The sequence below is a fragment of the Egretta garzetta genome, unplaced genomic scaffold (genome assembly GCF_000687185.1).
Source record: "Egretta garzetta isolate BGI_Z169 unplaced genomic scaffold, ASM68718v1 scaffold85, whole genome shotgun sequence".
NCBI classification, from domain to species: Eukaryota; Metazoa; Chordata; class Aves; order Pelecaniformes; family Ardeidae; genus Egretta; species Egretta garzetta.
This window is the reverse complement of record NW_009259718.1, coordinates 2,957,824-2,979,029: the sequence shown is the minus strand read 5'-3', so window position 1 is coordinate 2,979,029 and position 21,206 is coordinate 2,957,824. Positions and strand designations below refer to the sequence as shown.

The following is a 21,206-nucleotide window of genomic DNA, read 5'->3' as shown; positions in this document are numbered from 1 at the left end:
ATTCAGTTTTGTGGTTTTGCTTACAAACAAAATAAGGAGGGGGGGAAAAAAAAGGATGAGACGATTGAAAGAAACAGAAAATCAAACCAGTCTGGTATTAATAATCTAAGCCCTTTCCAAATTTAGTTTTGAGCACATTCAAGCTTTGCACTAGAGGGGCTTCATTCAACTCTTGCTTGTATGAATTTTGAATTAAGCTGAAGGGCTGTGTAGTATTTAGTGGGAGAGCAAAGTGAAGCAATCAGGTGAAGAACAGAGAAGAGGAAGGTTTACTGTAGTATATATTCTTAGACAAAGTTTTTAAATTTGGGTCTTAAGGGCATAGCTATTTAAGCAGCAGTTTGTTGATTAATAACATCTACCTTGCAGGTCCACTTTTAGATTCAAAGAACAAAGACTAGCATGCACTAAATGCTTCACTCCCGTTATTTCCTCTTTTATAGAATTAAGGAAAGCATTACAATTGATTATTTAGTGTTATTTTTATGCTAAAATACTTTACTGTCTGGTACAAAATATTAGGAGCTCCTTTTCATGTTGTCTATTATTAGGAGTTTAACAGAACTAAGTAATCAACATGCTTAGTTTTTTGTTCTGCTTTTTTAATTAGTCTAAAATGTTAAAGGCAATTGGTTTCTTCATGGATACTTATAGGCTTATTCATTGCATTTTATGGCTGAGCTGAAATAGTACGTTGCGGTTTGTATGAAATGTATGGTTTCATTGACTAATTTTGAGGTACTTGTTTTCACAGTGGAATTAAATTCTGTTGTTCAAAAGTTTAATTCATTTTCTTAAACATCATCTTGTTCCTTGTGAGTCATTAAGATATTTTACAAGTGGTATGCTTCAGTAGTGGCAGCTTTATTGCCAGAGCCTCATTAGAGATACAGAAAACTGGGCTGATAATTGTTTGCTTTTAATTTTCATGTAATACATTTTTCTACCATACCTGTAATTGTCTATCACATTAAGAAATCCTGTTGCTACAGTCTGAAAACTTGAATTATTTGAATCTTTTTGAGTAGAGATTGCTATAGTTTCCCTAGATCAGTACAGTCTTGCCCAGTCTGCATTTTTCAGCTATTCTCAAGCTGGCCAGGAATGCATATCAATAACAAGAATATTTATTTATTTATGTAAAGACTGTAATAACTCCGTATTTAATATCGGGCTGAGTTTATCAAGAAAGCATATTCATTCTGTTGTTAAGGACTAAAACACCTGCCTATGTGAAAAAAACTCTAATGTCTTAGGTTCAAACTGTGCCAGGGTATACTTCCTTGAAGAGGCTTTACATCTCTTTTGTTTCTGGAACTGCTGTGATGGAATTAGGGAGGTTCTGCTCTATGCTTGGGCACACCCCAGTTGTTGGGTTTGACATGCAGAAACAGACTCCACAACCTGTAAGGTTGTAAAGTAGGTATGTTTATTCAACGCTGGGCAGCACAAGGGGTCATCCCGCCAAAATCGTGCACGTCACACAGGGTTAGTTGCATAGCTTATATAAAAGTTTTACATACATATGACAATGAGTTCCTGAAATTCATTTACATATTCCCCTCCCAATCATGCATGCTCAGTGATTTGACTAGGTGGTCTTTGGGGGGTCCCCAGTGGTCATTGTGGAGAGGCTTCTCAATGGTTGTCTTCCATGACCTCTGGGCCTTTCTTCCGTAAAAGGTCATAAGTTGACTACTGAGTGGTAAGGCCTGGTCCTTCTGCTTGGGGTCGCTTCAGAGTGACTTGAAGAACCCATTCAGGATATGTTAATCCTGTTACAAAGAGATACCACGTGAAAGCTCCCAGACAGGTTAGCATCTCCCACTGTGAGCCTGGTCCTACAGCTATCGGCATATTCTAGCTACAGTTGGCTTCACAAAGGTCTTTTTGTTAACCCTTTAGCATTCCTTCAGGTTGCTCTGGCAGTAGCGCTGGGCCACTCTGAAGTTCAGGTCACAAACCAGAGTGGAAATTTAACTTGGGAGTTAAGTTAAATTACCCCTCAAGACTTCGGTTCTCTTAGATTCCTTTTGCAAATTGATCCTCCCCCCACTCCCAAATTAAATGCACCCATAATCAAAGGCATTCTGCACCAGTGGGAGTAGGTTCTGTTTCCAGTAACTAATGTCTGTCCAGGGCCCTGGAAAAAAAACGCAGAACTGGATGTGAGTGACTGAGACCAATACTATTTCTGGAACAAGAGGTCTGTTTGTATCTTACGGTTCTGTCCATCAGTATGATCATCCCATCAGCTATGCTGTTTTGAAAGTGAAAGCCATTTCCTTACATCCAGATCTCTAGTCTCTACGTATAACTAACTATAGATTCCAGATTTCTAATGCTTATGAAGAGAAGTTGGCTTTCTGGAGTATAAAATAACTGATTTCCATAGCAGTAATGTCTTGACACAGAGATATTTGCTATTTGTATGATATAGAGGCAGTTCTCTTCAATAACAGCCCAAATGCTTTTACGATATCCAACTGCTTGTTTTTCCTCAAGCAATCTTGCCAATTCCCTTAGCTTTCTTCAAAACATAGCTGGTGGTGGTATCTGCAGGCTGTCCTTGTAAACAAGAATAAGAGTCTCTATTAGATTCCTGTGTGATTTTGTCACTGGTTTAGGAAATATTAAAACCCTACATTGATTGTAAATGAACTGATGAGCTTCCCACTTTTGGATCTTCCATCGCCTATAATTTCTGCTTAAAACTAGAATATTTCCTTTTCAGTCACTGCATTAAGGTAGGAATGGTTATGTGCACCTATCAGGCCTACTCTATGCAACTTTCCTTGGAGGCAGAGTGGCCTCATGGTAATTTTTTCCACTTAAGCTGGTTTCCTTGACTTTGTAGCAGCCCTGCTCTGACCTAGCATGCATTTTGGTAATGAGATCCATTTGAATAGGCTGTATTTCCTTCGGATTTGTTACTCCTCTAACTGGTCTCTGGATAGATGCCAAGTGCGTTGTAAGACACTAACACACTTTTAACGCAGTAGTGTTAGAGCATAGACGGACAGAGGGGGAAAGGGAAAGAAGGAAAATTCTCTCCCCAGCAAGGCAGGGGAGGGAATAGGAAGAGCAAAAGCGAGAAAACCCATGGATTGAGAGATAAAGGTAGTTTAGTAAGTAAAGAAAAGGGGTGAGAGAGGGGAAGTAATGCAAAGGCAATCGCTTGCCACCCACCACAAGCAGACTGAAGCCCAGCTGGTCCCTGAAGAATGGCTACCTGCCAGACTAACACCCCCACCCCCCCCGATTTTATCATGGAGTGTGACATTATATGATATGGTGTATCCTTTTGGTCAATTTGGGTCAGCCATCATGGCTGTGTCCCCACCCATTCTCTTGTCTACCCCTGGCTTATTCACTGTGGAAGGGTGGTGGTGGTGGGAAGAGAAATTCTTGATGCTGTGCAAGCACTGCTCAGTAATAGCAAAAACTCTGGTGTGTTATCAACACTGTTTTATTCACAAATCCAAAACACAGCACCATACAGGCTGCTGTGAAGAAAATTAACTCCATCCCAGCCAGGCCCAGTACACCTGCTCAGCCCTCAACTTGGGCTAGTGAAAACCCCCATGGAAGTGTTTTTGGAAGAAGTAACGGGATGTGTGTGGTGTATACCTGTTGAAGAAAGGAGTAGCTATGGGTGATGTGTCAAAATAATCAAAGTTTCTGTGAAGCACCTATTTGATGATTACTTTTCAACTTGGAGTGCATGACTTCAGTTTGCTGGCATAGAGTTTATTTGTCATCTTGTTCCTTATTTGCATAAAGTGTCTGTCTCAAACTTTCATAGTCTTTGATTGTGATTGATCTATGCTGGTTCGCATGTTTTCTCTAGTACCTCACTGCTTGTAGTCTCTTCTGTTTCCATGTAATAAATACACTAAGCAACCCTGTAGCTGGTATCAAACTTTCTAAATCGCTATACTTATCCTTATGGTATAATGAAAACGGACTATTTATTTTCTTCATATTCCTTTTGTCATAAAACACATGACAATGATCTGTCTCCTTGTGCTTTGGTTGTCTCTTGTGAGACTTTAAAATGGTATAAATAAACCAGCTCATCTAGTGCTTCAGCATACTGAAAGAATTTTAGATAGGAAGACCATTTTTCTTTTAATGGCCCTGCTGTTTACACTTAGTCATATGATTTGCTAGATATTTCAGACTGTAGATTTATGTGCTATCAAGTGAAGGAATTATTTGTCTAATCTCAGGAAACTGAAGTCTACCTAAATATAAATCTGACTTACTATTTTGCAGTCCTTTGGAATAATACTCTTGCTTAATGAGTGTGCATGATTTTGTTAATAGTTCGGTTATTTCACTGCTAAATTTCTTCCATTAGCTCATGATGGATGTTCTGTTTTATTTAGAAGAATGAGCATTGCATTCATTACGCAAACTTCATTAAATTTGGAGCTCGATCAACTAGAACTATAATTATATGGAGAGGAAACTTCCTAATCTGACATTTGTAGAAGCGAGCCCTTTTGGAATCAGTTATTATCTTATGCAACATGACCAACTGAGCCTTTGTATTGAACAGAGGCAGATCCTAGGAGGAGTGCCTTCAGCTAGGAGAATTGTTATTTTCTATTATAATTTAATTGTTTTATAGCTTTTTTTCACCACAATGAGACATCTGCTCTCTGTATCTGGAGCAATAATAGATCAGACTGGTTGAGGTGGTAGTAAGCAGTGTATACTCCTCTAAACTATTATCTCATTGTTTAGAGTTACTTTATTACTTTTCAGATTGTACCTTCTGCAGTTTAAGTCCATGAAGACTATCCTCTTGTCCTTTAAGGCAAAATTTATGGATCTTAGCATGGCTATGAAAGGAAAAAAAAACCATACTGTGTTATGAATGGAAAATGATTTCTCTTTGTGACTTTAGACTGAATGGTTTGTATCGGCATCAGGAGGGGGAAGCACAGCTGCCTGTCTGTTGTAGTCTGTTTTCCCTATAGTACCAAGTGTGACACTAATGCACGCCAGTGACCCTTGAATACTTGCTGTTTCTTCCTGCTTTAGATTTCAGGTTCTGCCTTGCTGGTAGTACAGTGCATTTTAAGGTGTAGGAAGGCAGCTATGACAGTATCATTGCCTGTTCCAGTTAGGTTGTGAGCCTCAGCAGATGCAGAAGAATTGAGCAGAAGCTGTTATTTAGGAACAAATTAAGAATGACATCCTCTCTGCATAGTCCTCCAAGAAAGAAGCTGAGATCAATTATTTTTCCTCTAACCCTATCTAGTATAGCCCACAAATGGTTTTAAGTTGTACCTATCTTGCAACATGTGGAAGCCAAGGTGTTACATTAAGTCTATTGTCCTATGTGTTGCCTATGCCCTCTATTTGTGTAGGCACAAAACTTCTGGATAGGAACTCTGCATTTTTAGACTCTTGCCCCTCAGTGCTCAGGAGGAGGGAATCAGCTTGCTTTGTGCTGCCTGTTTGATACTAAAAGATGATAACTGGGTAGACGATCTGTTGCAAACTATTGACTTGTCATCTCTTGACCTAATGGAAATGTGTTCAGCCAAAAAAGTTTAAAAACCAAAGAGTGTTCTTCTGAGTCTTTGTCAAGGAAGAAGTGCTGGTGTGCAATTACAATTAGTTTAAGAAAAAGGGGGAAAAAAAATCTGAATTTGGTTGAAATACCCTACTTATTCATAAAAAAACCAAGAAAAATGAATAATTTCTGATGGCTTGGGATATAAATGCTATCCTTATGAGAAAATGACAAGAAATAGCTGAACCATGTCATCTAGAAGCTATAACCATACTGATAGGCATCTCAGAAACAAGCAGCTGTCACCACTCAGGGAATAGGCGTTCTGTTGGACGTTTGTGGGTCTAGGAAAGATAGACATAAAAGATGAGAGAAAGGGGCAAAAAGGCAGCCGGAGGGAGAATTTGAACAAACCATTGGAGTGTGGCTCAGGCAAAAGCTTGGAGTATGAACCTATGCCTTTAATTGACTCGGGGTGGGGGGGGAGGGGGCGGGGAGAGGGAAGCTGAGGAAGTCTGGTTTGCTCTATCAGACTCTGTTCTTCTGTGGCTGCAAACAACGCTGGAGGATCTTGTGTGAAACAGGTTGTCAGTCAGTCCCTGTTGGGGAATAGTTGTTCAGGCGAGATTTCTACATATGGGGTTGAGGGCTCGCTTTTAACACTGTCAGGATGAAAGCAAATTTCTTGTCTGTATTTGAGGTTGTGTTGTTCAGTCACTATGGGATGTGTTAGGAAACCATGGACATTTTTGTTCAATTCTGGAGAGAGCTCTGTTCTAGCAGTTCTAGCCTTTTCTCTCTCAGTCTCTGGATGCATCTCTCAAATTCATGAGATGGCAAAAATAATCGTGGGCTTTTGCATTTCCATAGCCCTTCTTTCATGGTTATTGCAGAGAACTCAAATGAAAAAGGTTGCTTAAATTTTTATTTTTGAAGATACTTTGTGGAAGGTAGGAAAGCAGATATTCTTGTGCCCAACATAGTGCTGTCCCCGCTTGTGGGCACTTGAATGTACTTTAAGATCAAGAAAACTGTGGATGATTGTACAGTGGTGTCTGAACTTTTTTCTGGGGGTGGGCACACACAATGACCATGTCTGTCCATCCCCATGCAATGTATTCTCAAACCATGTGCTTATCGCTGTGTTTAAGTTCGAAGGTTTTTAATTTTTAAACTATTACAAGAGGAGCTTTCAGTATTTCTCAAGGCTATGTATCCCTATTCATTCAAACTCCTTGCATATTTGAAAATGTTATCAGTGTGGTTTAAGTAAAGGAACAGAGTGCCATAGCAGTGTAACACATTCTACCTTTACATCAGAAATAACTTGTCAGCTAGTACAGAAGTTAGTTCTTGTGTCATGCTGTGATTTGCATATTTTGAAGTGATAAATTAGGTAACTGTCACATTATGCTTATGAAAAGGTACAAAGTTAAGTGCATGCTGTAGCTCTGCTCAAAGCAACCTCCTCTTCGGCACAATCAATGGAAATTGTCACTTGGCTGAAGGTGTTAAACCTTGCAGTACTTATGCACCATGGTGAATTAATTTCCTGAGAGTTATAAGTATGCCTGGTGGCCAATTTGTCAAAGGATATGTCTTTTTAATTAATCGTGCGAAAGGTAGTGTGTCCCAATCTGTATTTGAATTTTCTTAACAAACACTGCTGACTTAAGGCTTTCCATATCTGGTTTAAATTAATTAAAACAGATGCACAGCTATTTTTGAAGAAATTAGTAGGTGATTACTTCATCACAGAGACTGTGTTTAATTTTTAATATTTAGGGAACGAAATCTCTGAAAATGGAATTAAGCTTGCATGTAAGAATCAGTCATTTAAGTGTATAAAAGAAATACAATGAGGGAGATGGTTTCATTCAGTTATTGTTATGCTTGAGGGGGGAAAAATCTCTAAACATGTAAAAATCAGAAATGAATGAATAGAAACAAACAATGAGGAACAATGCACTGTAGAAATTCCATTGTGGATAAAAAACACATTAAAAAATAAAATTGGCTTAACTTGTTAGGAGACTACTGTAATGAAATTAAATGCACTTGTATGAACAGTGAAATTGGCCTACTTCCTTAGTGTGTAGGAAGTTTTATACAGTCCATGAAAATAAATCAACACATGGTAATTCTTGCTTTCCTCTAGAAACAAAGGCCTCTGCCTGCTAAGGGCAGCAGCTTAGGTTGGGGTGGCCTAAGGAGGTCAAGGCTAACATGGCCAGTGGCTCACCACCTCTTCATCCTGTCTTCCTTGTACAAACTGATGAGTCGCTCTGTCAATCAACTCTAAATTGCTTCTGTTTTAAGTGAATGGCATTTTAGGGTAAAGCACCATTGATTTTTATTTGGCTTTAAATGCTTCACTTTAAATGGTGACAATTCAGGATTCCATTAGCACCTCATAGTGTGGGTCCCTGCAGGTAGTGAGTGAACATCTTGGGGCTCCAGCTTTATCAGTCAAGCCGAGCCAGGGTGTCCCTGCTCAGCAGTCCATGCTTTCAGTGACTAGGTTTTTTTTAACACTTCTGTCCTAGAATTCCTATTAGCTTTTTGAAGCTGAATGTCTTTCTGTCCTTTCTTTGTGTCAAAGTACAATTGCTCACGTTCAGGTTATGAAAGCAGATGAGAAGGGTTTGTTGTGTGGGGGTGTTTTGTTTTTTTTTTTTTTGTATCTTTAGTTGTCTTTTCTTCTCAGAAGCCAAACTGTGCCAGAGGACTGATGCTTTGAAAGAGAAGTGCGATCCTCTTATGTAGCTGATTGGTTATTCTTTGTGCTGTCATCTTTGTAGTAATTTTGCCTTGCTACTGCTTGGGTTATTTTCTCATGCTTGTGATGTTTAAGAAAAGTAATGAAATAATCACTTGTAATAGAAATCTTTCTTTTTGCATGTAGGAAACTCACAAATGGGTGCTACCATAGTAGATGCATTGGATACTCTTTACATCATGGGGCTTCATGATGAATTCAGAGAAGGACAAGAGTGGATTGACAAAAATCTTGATTTCAGTGTGGTGAGTAGAGCTTGCCCTAATATTTCTCTAGTCCTTTTCAGTGATCCTCTTGGGGCGAGACAGAAGAGGTCTTTCAGCTGAAACTTAAAAAACTTAATGAGTCAAAGTATCAGAAGTTCAGATGTAAGCTTTAGTGAAGTTCTCTCTGTTTGTAACTTTATTTTGGAAAAATCCCACCCCAACCCTTTCACACTTTAAGTAAAGATACATCTATATATTGTATTTTCAAAGTACAGATTATAATTGGATAATGGCAGAAGGGGAAAGAGGTCATGGAGAACCAACAGGGCCTCAGAAATGAAAGCAGAAAGATGAGGCTTTACTAGCTGATAGTAGTTGGAAATAACTGAGATGTGAAAGACAATTTCCCCCCAAACTGCGTTGTATAAATTACCTAACAATAGAATATCTTCTTCTGTGTCCTTAGGATGTTTTAATGTGAAGAATGCCGCTTGAGTTGTCTTAGTTTGCCCACAGGTTCTGAATCTATCACCAGAATTTCCCAGTTGGTCATACAGCATCTGACTTTCTTTGTGTGGGCAGAGTTTGGAAACATTAAGTGGAAGAAATGGCTCTGTTTTATTCTTATTGATTAGTGTTCTTATTACTAATTTTGGGACTGTCACAGACTCAGTGATGGAATAAATGATTTTTCATTCAGTAATACACAAAGTGAAATGTAGGTATACAGTCAGAACTGAGCAGTTGCTTGCTGGTTTTATATTACATCCTACATTCTGGAAATTATTTGTTTGAGGTTTTTCCTTTTGTTTTATACAAAATGTCTGGCAAACATTAAAGAAATTCTACTCTGCTTTTTTTCAGTTAGTGCCAGATATAATTATTCAGTCTAAAACTGTCATATATCAGCGACAGTGTAGACTTAATAGTACCATTATGAGGGTGAACTAAATTACTTCCATAACTTTTGTCTGATCTGAGGCAATCTCAATATAAATTTGCAGAATTAATCTAGGATTTGGGTGGAAAAAATTTACATGACCCACTGGGGTTCAATTACAGCTTCCTATGTATCAAAAAATATTTCTGAAGGTTAATGAGTTGTCTGATGTACACATCAGGCTTGAGTAATTTCCTTATATGGTTTGATCTTTATAAATAAATACATAAATTTGTTCTGCTTGGATTCTTTTATGGGAAATAGCAATCACTGGTTTCACTCTACGCTATACCATTGCTTGTGTGATTCATGACTTTAATAGGTATTAAGTGGAATCTTATGCTGCATTATTGATATTTTTCTTCTATCACCTGTATATGAATAAAAATACGTCTTTTACTAAAAACCTGTATTTGGGAGTATTTCAAACTTTAGACTTTTAATCATCAGTGCCATTTGAGAAAGTCTTTAAAGTATTCATATAATCTTTCTGATATAAGTGATATGTACAAAATGCATTTATTTTTGATAAAAGGGAAAATGCATGATACAACTGCAGGTGCTATAGAAATAGTGTGAAAGGAAAGACATACCTATAAATATAATTTCAACTGTGTGCTAATTGGTAGGTCAACTTGTATAGTGTATATTGTAGTGACTTTTCTGGATAAAAGGAAAAGTCTCCTTTATCTCAATCTTTTAATAAAACTGCATTTCTGTGTCTAATGAGTTGAATGAAGATAATTTTATGGGGAGACAGGGGGTATATGCAGACAAAGGAGTGAATGGGGTGGAGAGGGAGGCAGAAAGATGTTAAAACTACTAGTTCCTCTTAATTTTTCAGTGGGTTAAATGAATCAAAAGATACTGGTGAATTTAGTCCAAGGATTTTGATGTGGAGGAAGGCATTAAACTTGTTTATTCTCATGAGTTTCTCAGTGGTCTTGCAGGGATTGTTGTCATAACGTTAAATACATAAAGGCTATTCTTAGACAGAGACTATGCTAAAATGGAGCTCTGAGTTTGAGACTGCACATTAGTAATTCAGGTTAAGAAAGCACATTACAGGAGTTCTCTGATTATTATTCTACTTTATCCTGTAAACCCAGAAGACTTGGTGTTACGCTTAAATGCAAGAGAAGATGCTGAATCGTGGAAATGTATAGTCCTTGCCTTCTTTTCCGCCATCCCCAAACAACTTTAATTGTACTTTGTGGTGATAATATAATTAGAGAGCAGGAGAAAAACTAATCTGATTTTTAAAAATCAGTTGAAGATATAACTGGAATTATCACTCGGTGGTGTGAAGATGTGCACAGGAATTTCAGTACAGATCTAGGTACTGGAACAGTACAAACCCTTGCATGTAGATTGGTTTAGGGTACGTACTTGCCTGGATGATTTTTATTTTCTTCTTTGATTAGGGGAGTTTGTTAATTATTTACTCTTTCTTTCTATTCTAGAATTCCGAAGTGTCTGTTTTTGAGGTCAATATTCGCTTCATTGGTGGTCTTCTAGCAGCATACTACCTTTCAGGACAAGAGGTAAGGAGACTGAAATGTAATGGATTATAGCAAATGTTGCATATGAAGAATTTTCTAGAATCTTGGTTCCTTAGTAGCTTGCAAACCAATTTTACAGCATTAAGTTTTCTAAAGTAACCAAATTCTTAGAGTATGGAATCTTTAAAGCTTGTTTCTGTGCAGGTCTCGGCCAACTTAGGACCTTTTGTTAGAGCTTTGAAATGCTTCTTTTATAAAGATGTTTTCAAAAGATATCCACTCAAGTAAACATCAGCCTGAAATGTCAAGTCACCAGCTTCTCATGCCAATAATAACTTGTTTTGTTATTCTGTAGCTCCATGAAGGTAGAAATAATAGTTTTGTCACTTGTCCTGCAAGGCTATACGTTTGCTTCACAAAAGCGTTACACAATCTTGTTACTGTTTTCTCAGTGACAAACTGAGAAATATGAAGCCAATTTCATCCCACTTTTGAAACTTCTATTAAAAAAGATCGGAGACTTCTGAGCACTGACGCAAAGACATGCTGAGATTGAAAGGATGCATATACCCAAAGACTTGAAACCATGGACTTCTTTGGTCTAGCCGTAACATTGCTGTGACGTCTTAATATATTTTAACAAGGCTGAAGCCTGACCCAATTTACAGATTAAGTTGCAGCTCTTCTCGTGTCTTACCAGCTCCCTGCCTTTTGATCTATTGCCTATGGCTTTGATTTGTTTGGTTTTATCACTTATTTTGCATAGCCCTTCTGTAGCCCGCTACCAAAAACATTAGGCTTCCAGCCATATTTCATGGCTTAAGGTTTGATACACTTTCAGGTGTTCATATGTATCTTCCCCCTTTGTTTAGGGCAGCACTGCATACATATCAGCAAGTTCTCAGGGATTTTAAGCCCGCAGCCCTAAAGTTAATCAGGAGAAACCCCCATATTTTGTTCCTCTTTTGGTCTTTGGCATCACCCTGGGATCTGTGAATTTTCTTACAGGCGTGTCTTCTCTTTAGAAGAAGAACTTAGTGGCAAAGCAAAAATCCAGTGTGTATCTCCAATGAAATTGCTAATTTATTTTTCATCACTGCTTCACCTTCTTCGCTGTCCACATTCTCCAAGCCCCCTGTCTGCAGAGGGATCAGCTGCAAGCAGTCTTTTCTGCTACACTGATTCATATGGCCTGCTACAGGAGGCCCAAAGGAAAGGAGAAGCACGTAATTTTGCCCCTCTCTTTCCTTTGTAGCAACTGAAGAGCTGACCTTGCATTTGTGGCAGTGAGCCTTTCTCTACCTCTGGAATCTTGTCAGGCTTAGGTCTTCCATCAGAGCTTCCTCACATCTCAGTAAGGATTTTACCCTCAGGGAGTGATCCTATTTCCCAGTGCTACAAGTCAGCCTTTTAAATTGGTTGCTGTGGCACCTCTTCAGGAAGACAGCCTTTGTAGCAGCCATCACTTGTGTTAGAGTAGTAGTGAAATTCAAGCCCTGTTAGTTTACACTTTTGTCCTAACAAAAGAAGGCATAAAAATCACTGAATGATCAACCCAAATATTAACTTTGGGGCAGCTTCTGAATTTCATCTAGGTCAGCATTATTAACCTACCACTTTTCTTTTGAAGGCCCCCAGAACAGAAGCTTTCTTTTGCTGTCAGACCATAAGCACAGAAAAATGCTTGTGTTTTTATTTATGTAGCAAAGAAGTTTCATGGAGAGCAGTCTGATCTGCATGTGCTTTTGAACTTGTGCCAAGGAGCAGCTGAAGTAGCTGAGCTTGGAACAGTTAGGAGTAGTCATGGCAGTTCCTGCTGCAGTGCAAATGACCTCAGCAGCATGTTCAAAAATGCTTCTGTTCCAGAAATCTGCTTGGAGGTCAGATCACATTAAGTACGATGCGATCACTGAAGCCTTCAAGCATTGAGTAGAGCAGTCTCACATCACCTTTTCAGCTAGGAACATTCATCCTGTCTCTGGATAACTTAATTCAAACTGGAGCATGCTCCCTGGAGTCATCTACTGTGAATACGAAGAACCTTGGAGAAAAAGCAAAGATCACGTATTGGTAGCTGGATTGTTCTGTATAGATCAATACTAGACCTTGTACACAAGCCCCTAACAAGAACTTTTTTGCCCTGATCCGCAGATGGATGCAGCCAAACACTGTCAAAACACATGCTTTGCCTGCATTTGTAAAGCTGAGTATTTCTTTTCCTTTCAGTTGCTTCTAGCTGCTTGGTAGAGTCAGAACAAGCTCCTTTGCTTAAAGAGTTTTCAACAACACATTTTCTCTCTTTCCTTCTTAGAAAGCCTTTACCCTCTGTCTTCCCTAAATTTTGGCCACTGGGCTGACTCTTCTTGTTATTGTTAAAAATATCTTTATGGCATCAGTCTCGCCAATGGACTTCAAATGTTTCATGACTTGTGGTAGAAGATTATTCCTGTCAAGCGTTCATATGTATTATCTTTATTTTCCAAAAGAACAACTCTTAAAAAAGTGTTTGGACTGCATTTCTTTCAAAATAGCATGGCAGATAGGACTGCTACTGGTACCTGAGAGACTAATTCATTTGCCAAGTTAGATGGTTTCTCTGCAATTCATCAGTGTGGCTAAGACAAGCAGGGCTTTTCCGTAATGGAGCCCAGGAGAGAGACACCTGGCTCTGAGAGCTCCTTGGAGTTGGAAACAGGTTTGAGATGTGATTTACGATCTGGTCTTCTCCCTTCTCAAGAGGGGAAGGTATGCCTTAGCTCAGGATTGGGGCATACTTAATTTCTTTTTTTTAACTGCATTCAGACATGTGAGGAGACATTTCTTAGCCACTGCTAAGACAGGCAAGCCTGATGCCAAGTGTTTGGATGTTTTGCCTGATCAGGTTATGAGCATGCACGTGGACTTATGCCTCTAAGGGAGTCTCTGTCTACTGGTAGGTATCCTTCCTTTCTTCAAAAAGCTATCATTTCTCTAACTTTGCTCATGTTCCCTCCCCACACCTTCTTGATATTCCAGTCCCAATCTCCCTTCCTTCAAGCCTCTACTTCTGTAAGACTGTTGCTAATTACTGGCTTAGAAGGTTCTCATGCTTTTGCATATCTTGTTTGATATATTGAAAAATAGGGCCAATACAATGAACAGGCTGCTTGAAATGAATTGGTTTTTTCCCTTTTTAATTGATATAAATTCTGCTTAGGTCTGCAGCAACAGTTACTGCTGTTTGGTAACAGTTACAAAAGCTGTTCATGTTTCATTTTGACTCCTATCATTTAGTGCTGTTAAAAATGCTACGGTGACAGACATAAAAGAAAGTGTCCAAGACTCAGCATCAGCTGTGGAAGTTCAATAATTTTTAAGTGGCTACATTTGGAGAATTTGATAGTCGGCATGGTTTATCTATATGCTTTTGCTCTTTGTATGGAGAGGGTAATTATGCCTGACAAGATTTTATCTGATTATGCGTCCTAATGGTAGATATTGATCATAGTTTTTAAGAACAGCTGGCTATTAATTTACATAAAATTGTCCTGTTTAATGCTCTTATTAGAAACACGTTAGTTTTAAAAAGTTATTTAGCATGTCTAGTGGCATGACTCCGTGGTCTCCGTGCTATATTTTAGCTGTCATGTTACTGGTATTACTTGGAGCAGCATCAACTGTGATCATGGTTTTAATGTTGCTGGCTACAGTTGACGGTAAAATTTTAAACCTTTTCATATTAAGATTGTGGGTATTGCTGTCCCTTCGTTCGGTAGGATTTACCTCTTACTGCAGTGGATGAGGGAATAATGAAATGTAACTCCCTTATAACCAAAAAAAACACCTGCTGGTTTTAGCAACTGACAACTTGGCTTAAAATGCTGTAGGCTTGTCCTGTCCAATGTTGAGTCACAGGCCTGTCTTTGTGAAACATGATGCTTGTGAATTTTTTTTAACAGCTCAACCTTTTGCATGTGGGAATTTCTGCTGGACTTGAGTGATGAGTATGTAAAGCTAAAGTGTGAGGAGGATGTGTCTACATGTCCCTCTGGCTGAATGTCTTGGTTGTCTTGCTTCACTGTACCTTTCTGTTGATGTGGAGAGACAAAATTGTTTCTCTGTCTAACAGGTGGTTCTCCTGATTTGGGGAAAATCACCATCTTTCTCCATTTTTCCATGTCAGAATGCCTTTTGAATAGAATAAAATTCAAGATATACCTGTGAAACTTGACACAGTGGAAAAATCTGCCCATGCATTCTGTTTCAGTCTTCTCAAGTTTAAACAACACTGAGGTTTATCTGGTGGCAAGGGTAGTAGGTCTGCAATGTGGGAGGCCATTGTTTAAATCTTCTGCACAGTAAGTTTTTCCTGGCTGATTGCGGACAGGCCGCCTGGTGTCTGTGTCTGACTAGGTGTATACTATCAGATATAAGAGCGTGCCTTCTTTGTCTCAGCTCCTACATAGGAATGAGGTCCCAATCTGTCATTGCTTTTGAGATTCTTGGGGGTTGGTTTTTTTTGAAGCTTTGAGCCTGTGGCTTTTCTCCAAAGTACATTATTTAAATATATAATGAATATATGCTAAAATAGGGGAATATAGAATCATAGGATGGTTTGGGTTGGAAAGGACCTGTAAAGATCATCTAGTCCAACCACCCTGCCATGGGCAGGGACATCTTTCACTAGATCAAATTGTTCAAAGCCCTGTCCAACCTGGCCTTGAATGCTTCCAGGAATGGGGCATCCACAACTTCTCTGGGCAACCTGTTCCAGTGTCTCACCACCTTCATTGTAAAAAGTGTCTTCCTTATATCCAGTCTAAACCTACCCTTTTTCAGTTTTAAAGTTGTTGCCCCTTCTCCTGTCACTACAGGCCCTGGTAAAAAGTCTTTCTCTGTCTTTCTTATAAGCTGTCTTTATATATTGAAAGGCCACTATGAGTTTTCCCCAGAGCCTTCTCTTCTCTAGGCTGAACAAGCCCAATTCTCTCGGCCTTTTCTGATAGGAGAGGTGTTCCAGCCCTCTGATCATTTTTGTGGCCCTCCTCTGGACCCACTTGAACTGGTCCATGCCTTTCTTGTCCTGGGGACCCTAGAGCTGGATACAGTGCTGGGGACTCCAGTATAAGTGGGGTATGCTGTATACTAGAATTTTTTTTAAATTATAGTGTCAAACCAGAGAAACAGAAAGAAACTTGATAAAAAAAGCTGTAAAAAAAAAAAAAAAAAAGTGTGAGATCTCCTGGGGTGCTGTATGTCCAGGCAGGCTCTCTTGTATTTTGATGTATGCCAGAGGTTTCTTCCCGGTTTCTACTTAGCAACCAATACAAAGTGTTTACTTCAGTCAGTATTATTCCTGAAGCTGTACATTAATAGGTGTAATCTTTAAGTACCCACATCTCTAACTAGGAAGTGCAAAATTCATTGTGCCTATACTCAGATCAGGAGCTACTAATTAAATGTTTTTGGAGGCAAAGGGTTTAGAGTTGCTTAGTAGAAGGTGGCTGGGAGCCACACTGTGACACTCCTTTTCTCCACCCCAGATTTTGACAGAATGGATAACATTTTTACATTTTGCGTTTTGATCAAAAAGGAAGCATGATCTTATAGTTAAGGTGTGTGAACTACAACCTTTCCACCCTCTGAGTTCACAGGCACCGCTATGCTTCCTCTTTATTGTCTCTCACATGGAGTGAACAGGCCAAGTTAATATACTGGTGGTAAAATAGAGAATAACTTATTATCTAAATTGAGCCAGACCATTTCTCAGTAATCCCTACAAGAATTCTTAAACTTCTACAGGAACTAGACATGGTCTTCATTATGCTTGGGGGGGTACTGTGATACAGTTGATTATGTAACAGAAATAAGCAGAAATTAAATGTTCTGTATGCCTACTTTGGAGTAAATATTGAGTATGGCAGCTTAGCATGAAAATCAGCCTTTAAATGAATTTTAAAAAACCCAGAAAACAAAAAAAAAACCAACCCAAGAAACCCCAGAAGCAAACAAAAAAGCAATAGATTTTTTTCAGTGGCTGCACTGAGATTTATTTTCTCTTGTGCATCATCCTGGCACAAATATAATTTTTGTCTTTAGTTATGAATCTATGTTTTTTATAGTTTTTGATGATGCCTATCAAGGCATTATTTAGCATTTTCCCCAGAACAGTAGGTTCCTTTATGTTTATTTCAAGTTAATTCCCTAGACTTACTGTATAAGAATGTTTTGTGTTCTTTTTGGTTAACCCATAAAATAAAATGTCTTGATATCACTCTATTGTATGTAATAGCATCAGGATAGAAATGCTTAATGAAAGAGTATCTTGTATACATGGAGATCAGAACGGGATAAAGCACTTGCATTTCACAAAGAAGGATGCTATGCAACGTACAGTTTTATTATTAGATTGGAGCTGTCTGTTCATACAGTCTTTTAAAGTCTCTTTCCAGGGAGATTCCTCTATTCCCTGGAGATCAGCCATATTGTATAGCTGGTTTCTCAGGGTATGGCTCTGGAATTCTTTCATCTCTCATGGTTTCTATCCAGTTCTCTGGTTCAAGACTTTCTTCAAGATCAGACACGTTTGGTCCTTGCTTTTTCTCTGGGTAACATGAGGCTTTCTCTTCACCATGTATATTGGTATTGGTAAATTCTTTTTTTCAACACAAATTATCAAATTGGTCTTTATTGGGTAAATGGTTGATTATATGTTCTTCCACTTCTTTCAGCCACACTTGTGGATCTGGGTCTTTTTGGGCATCAGGGTAGCTGATACTGATTTCTGAGGGAGGACAGGAGGGCTGCTTTGTAAAATCGCTGCCTGTCCAAAATGCTCTCAACTTCTGGTGCAAAAAAGCAACAACCAGGCAAGCAGTAAGAATGTGTGGCATCAAGTAGAAAAGAGCCGGCTGATCTTTCTGTGTTAATGCTGAAACAACAAAGCTTGCCAAGAGACCGCAGCTATAAGCTGCAGTACAAGTTACAAAATAGATCTGTGATGAGCATGCCTGAATGTCAAATCTGTGAGAGTAGGCTACCCAGGAGACCAGGAATTACAGTGTCCTCAAGGCCTAGGACAGTTAAAGGTCTGTTAGAACCCAATGTAGGGTACCACACTGGAATCTTCAGCAGAAATAGGATTTTTCTCATGGTGTGCCAAATCAAATGGTTCAAGAGCTATAATTTCCATTATGCTGTCCTGACACCTAGTTAGTGAAGGAGCACTAAGTACAAGAAAGACATCATAGACCAACAATGCCAGAAGCAGCAAGCTGCAGTTCTTCATATTGGATATGTGAACTTCTTTGAGCTCATAAATGCAGATGGAGATTCCTAAAGCATCTTGAGGGATCAAGGCCTGTTGTTCCTCATTTCTGAAGACCGTCCAAAAGACAGCAGTGAATATGCTGGACCCTGCTAGGAGCAGTTTCTTCACTTCCAAGCCTTTGTGAAGACACTGTAAATGAACTTTCTGCTCTCCAAATGGGATTTTGTTCAAGGAAGGAGAGAGACAGCTGCAGAGCCCAAGTGGTGCATATATGCAGAATAATCCTGTAATTAAACACACTAAATGATCACAGGAGCAATAAAGCATAAGCAGGATAAAGGACAGTCTTGCTGTGTTTTTGCAAATCAAGAAGACACCAGAGTTGATTGCTGTGTGTTCAAAATCTTTTGGTTTTTTACAGTTGTATTTCATGAACTGCTGTTGGTTTTCCTCTATGGCTCCTGCCCAGTAGCCTCCAGCCATGACTATACCCACTGCTAGAACGAACATGATACTCGTATTACATGCCAGATGCCTGTCCAGCTTCTTGAAGAATAGATAAGTAAAGTCCAAATTTTTCAGCAAATCTACGGGAATAGTAATCTCTTCACAGTGTTCCTAATCAGAGGCACATCCACTGTCTCTGGATACTGTCATCTCCCCTGAGGGCTAATAATCCTTGAGTAGCATTTAATCCCTGGAGCTCTCAAAGAAGTTACAGTTGCCCTTTCTCTCTGAGGCGGTTCTAGTGGTGAGGCCCCTGCCATCACTATTGTCCTCACCAAAGAAGGAAGGAAGATGATATAAGGCTGAGAAAGGTGACTTTCTGGTAGGGCTGGAACCAGCAAGGTTTGCCATCCCTGCTATTTAGGAAGCATCCCCAGTGAGAAGGGACTAGGAAAGCAGTGATCTCCCATTTCTGGGAGAACTTTGAGTCCAATTCTGGGTCAGCATTTGCAGAAGAAGAAACAAGAGCAGCAGGACTGGGAGAAGCAGTGCCACTGTCTCTGATGCACTCCCTGATGTGGGACCTCTTTTTCATTCCTTGCTTCAAGAAAGTTTCTGTCTTTCAGCGTACTTCCTTCTCACATAGCAAGTCCTAGCCAAGCAGAAATTAGTCCCATCCAGTGATCATTACAGAGTTACCTGCATCTCCCCAACTGAGGAAGGAGTCTCCTGTGATCTACATGCCAAGTCTGCCCCTTCCCCATGGCTACAGCCCCACACTTTTCTGTGGCACAGTGTCGCTCACCATGGTGGCAAGCCCTCATCACCACGGACATCATCTGGGGTTTGGTGTCACCCAGAGGGGGTTGGTAAACTCCTTAAAATAGCAGCTTTTCTCATAGTCAGTCCTGTCCCCTTCTCATGGCTGTGTGAATTGGAAGATGAGGTCCTCTGATATTAGACTTCCATTAATAAATCTTATTTTGGTTTGCAGTACCTTCAAACTTTGAGCCTTGCTTAAGGATTTTGCCACTTCCCCTGTATGTTCCCAGCATGCTTTATTTTCTGCTCTATCATGTTGTAGTTGTTAGGAATTGAGTGAGATCCTGTGTATACTGAGAGCAGGAAACAAAATCCTCTGTTGAAAGTACCTGGAGCATAGGTAGCCAGACGCTTGCTGGAGCATCCGTGTCTCCAGGTAGGAGAAGATAGGATGCAAAATGCAGATCACTGTCAGGAGGCTGAAGAGATGTAGTTAGCCCAAACTCAGAGAATTAGAGGAACGTGGTGCTATATGAATTTCTGCTGTTTCACTGCAGACTTATTTTCAGGTACCAACATTTTATCCAAATTAAGATGGATCCTTTAAATGTGTGGATTTCCCCTGTCTTTCTGAGCTTTGCCTTTGGGAAGCTTGATCCTTTCAGCCTGAATAACTCAGGGCAGTTGACAATGTACTTAACTGAAATTTTAATTTGAATTATTTTAAACATGACATCACTTTTTGTAGTTAATGTTTGGCATTATCTTAGTTGTGTCTTTCTGTATAGATGAGGGCTTTACTTACATGGGTTTGTACCATTTCTTCTTTACTATTTGTTTTGGTGGGTAAGCCTATTTTTCTTCTGATCTTCAAGAATTCACCGCTTGTTTTGGTATGCTTGCTCTGTGGGGTTTTTTTTAATTGTATAATGGGCTCTATAATGCATCTTCTAAGGTGGTTGTTTTGAGTATGGGTTTCCCCCAAAGTGTGTGTACTGTACAGTGCTACAGCCACTCCTCTGCTCCAGATCCAAGATGGTTGGTAGGTCACGGGTGCTTAGAAGGTGTTGTTCTGTCCTGCAAATGCACAAAATGCAAGGGCAGATCACAGGGCAAGAGCTGGTTATCACTCATCCCTTCTGTGCAGGATCCTTGGCAGGTGTGTCTGACACCTATCTCTATACACACCCAGGATGAACCTTCTATTCTTAACCTTTTCTGTAAAATTATACTGGGCATGTGCCCCATAAATGTTCATTCGTGGCAAGTTTACAGGATTCTTGTGAGTGTATGTGTTATCATGCTAATTTCAGACATCAGTATTTGAGTAGCAGATAGACTTATGGGTGAAATGCTGGAGATGTTCACTGGATTTGGGGTGCTTCAGTGAAGAGAAGTATGACTACCTTTTCTCAGCAATTAGCACTCTGAGAGCCTATGGCCCTTGTTTACAGATTGGAGTCCTTAAAGCATCTGAAAATTCAGCACATTTTCTGTTTGCAGCAGGATTTGGGGGTTATTTCCTGTTCTTGAGTATATTCTAGGTTGTAAAGAAATCCAAGTGACTGCGAATTAGGCTTAGTAAGTGATACTTACATGCTTTCCCTAGAGCTCATTTGTTAGCAGCCCATAAAGAGATTTGTAAGGTGTGCAGGGGTAACCTCATCTTGCCTGTAGAGTAGCTAAGCATCTTATCTGGTGTGAAGAGCATTTGTCTGTGGAGAAGAGTGCACAAGATACCTGTTGACTGCTTGCTTTTTTCCCATGAAGTGGAGCTTCACAAATCATTAG

General features: G+C 39.5%; 1 protein-coding gene across 2 annotated transcripts in view; it reads left to right on the top strand.

Annotated features, from left to right (window-relative positions):
* The window catches only part of MAN1A2 (mannosidase alpha class 1A member 2), a 146,171-nt gene that overhangs the window by 58,089 nt on the left and 66,876 nt on the right, over positions 1–21,206 (top strand). For both annotated transcript variants that reach the window (XR_004842056.1, XM_009639106.2), the window contains exons 4-5: positions 8,436–8,554; positions 10,919–10,999. Coding sequence is in view for 1 of the 2 variants with exons in the window: in XM_009639106.2 (XP_009637401.1) it covers positions 8,436–8,554; positions 10,919–10,999 (200 nt within the window). In the remaining variant the exon portion in view is untranslated. The remainder of the gene's footprint in view (positions 1–8,435; positions 8,555–10,918; positions 11,000–21,206) is intronic.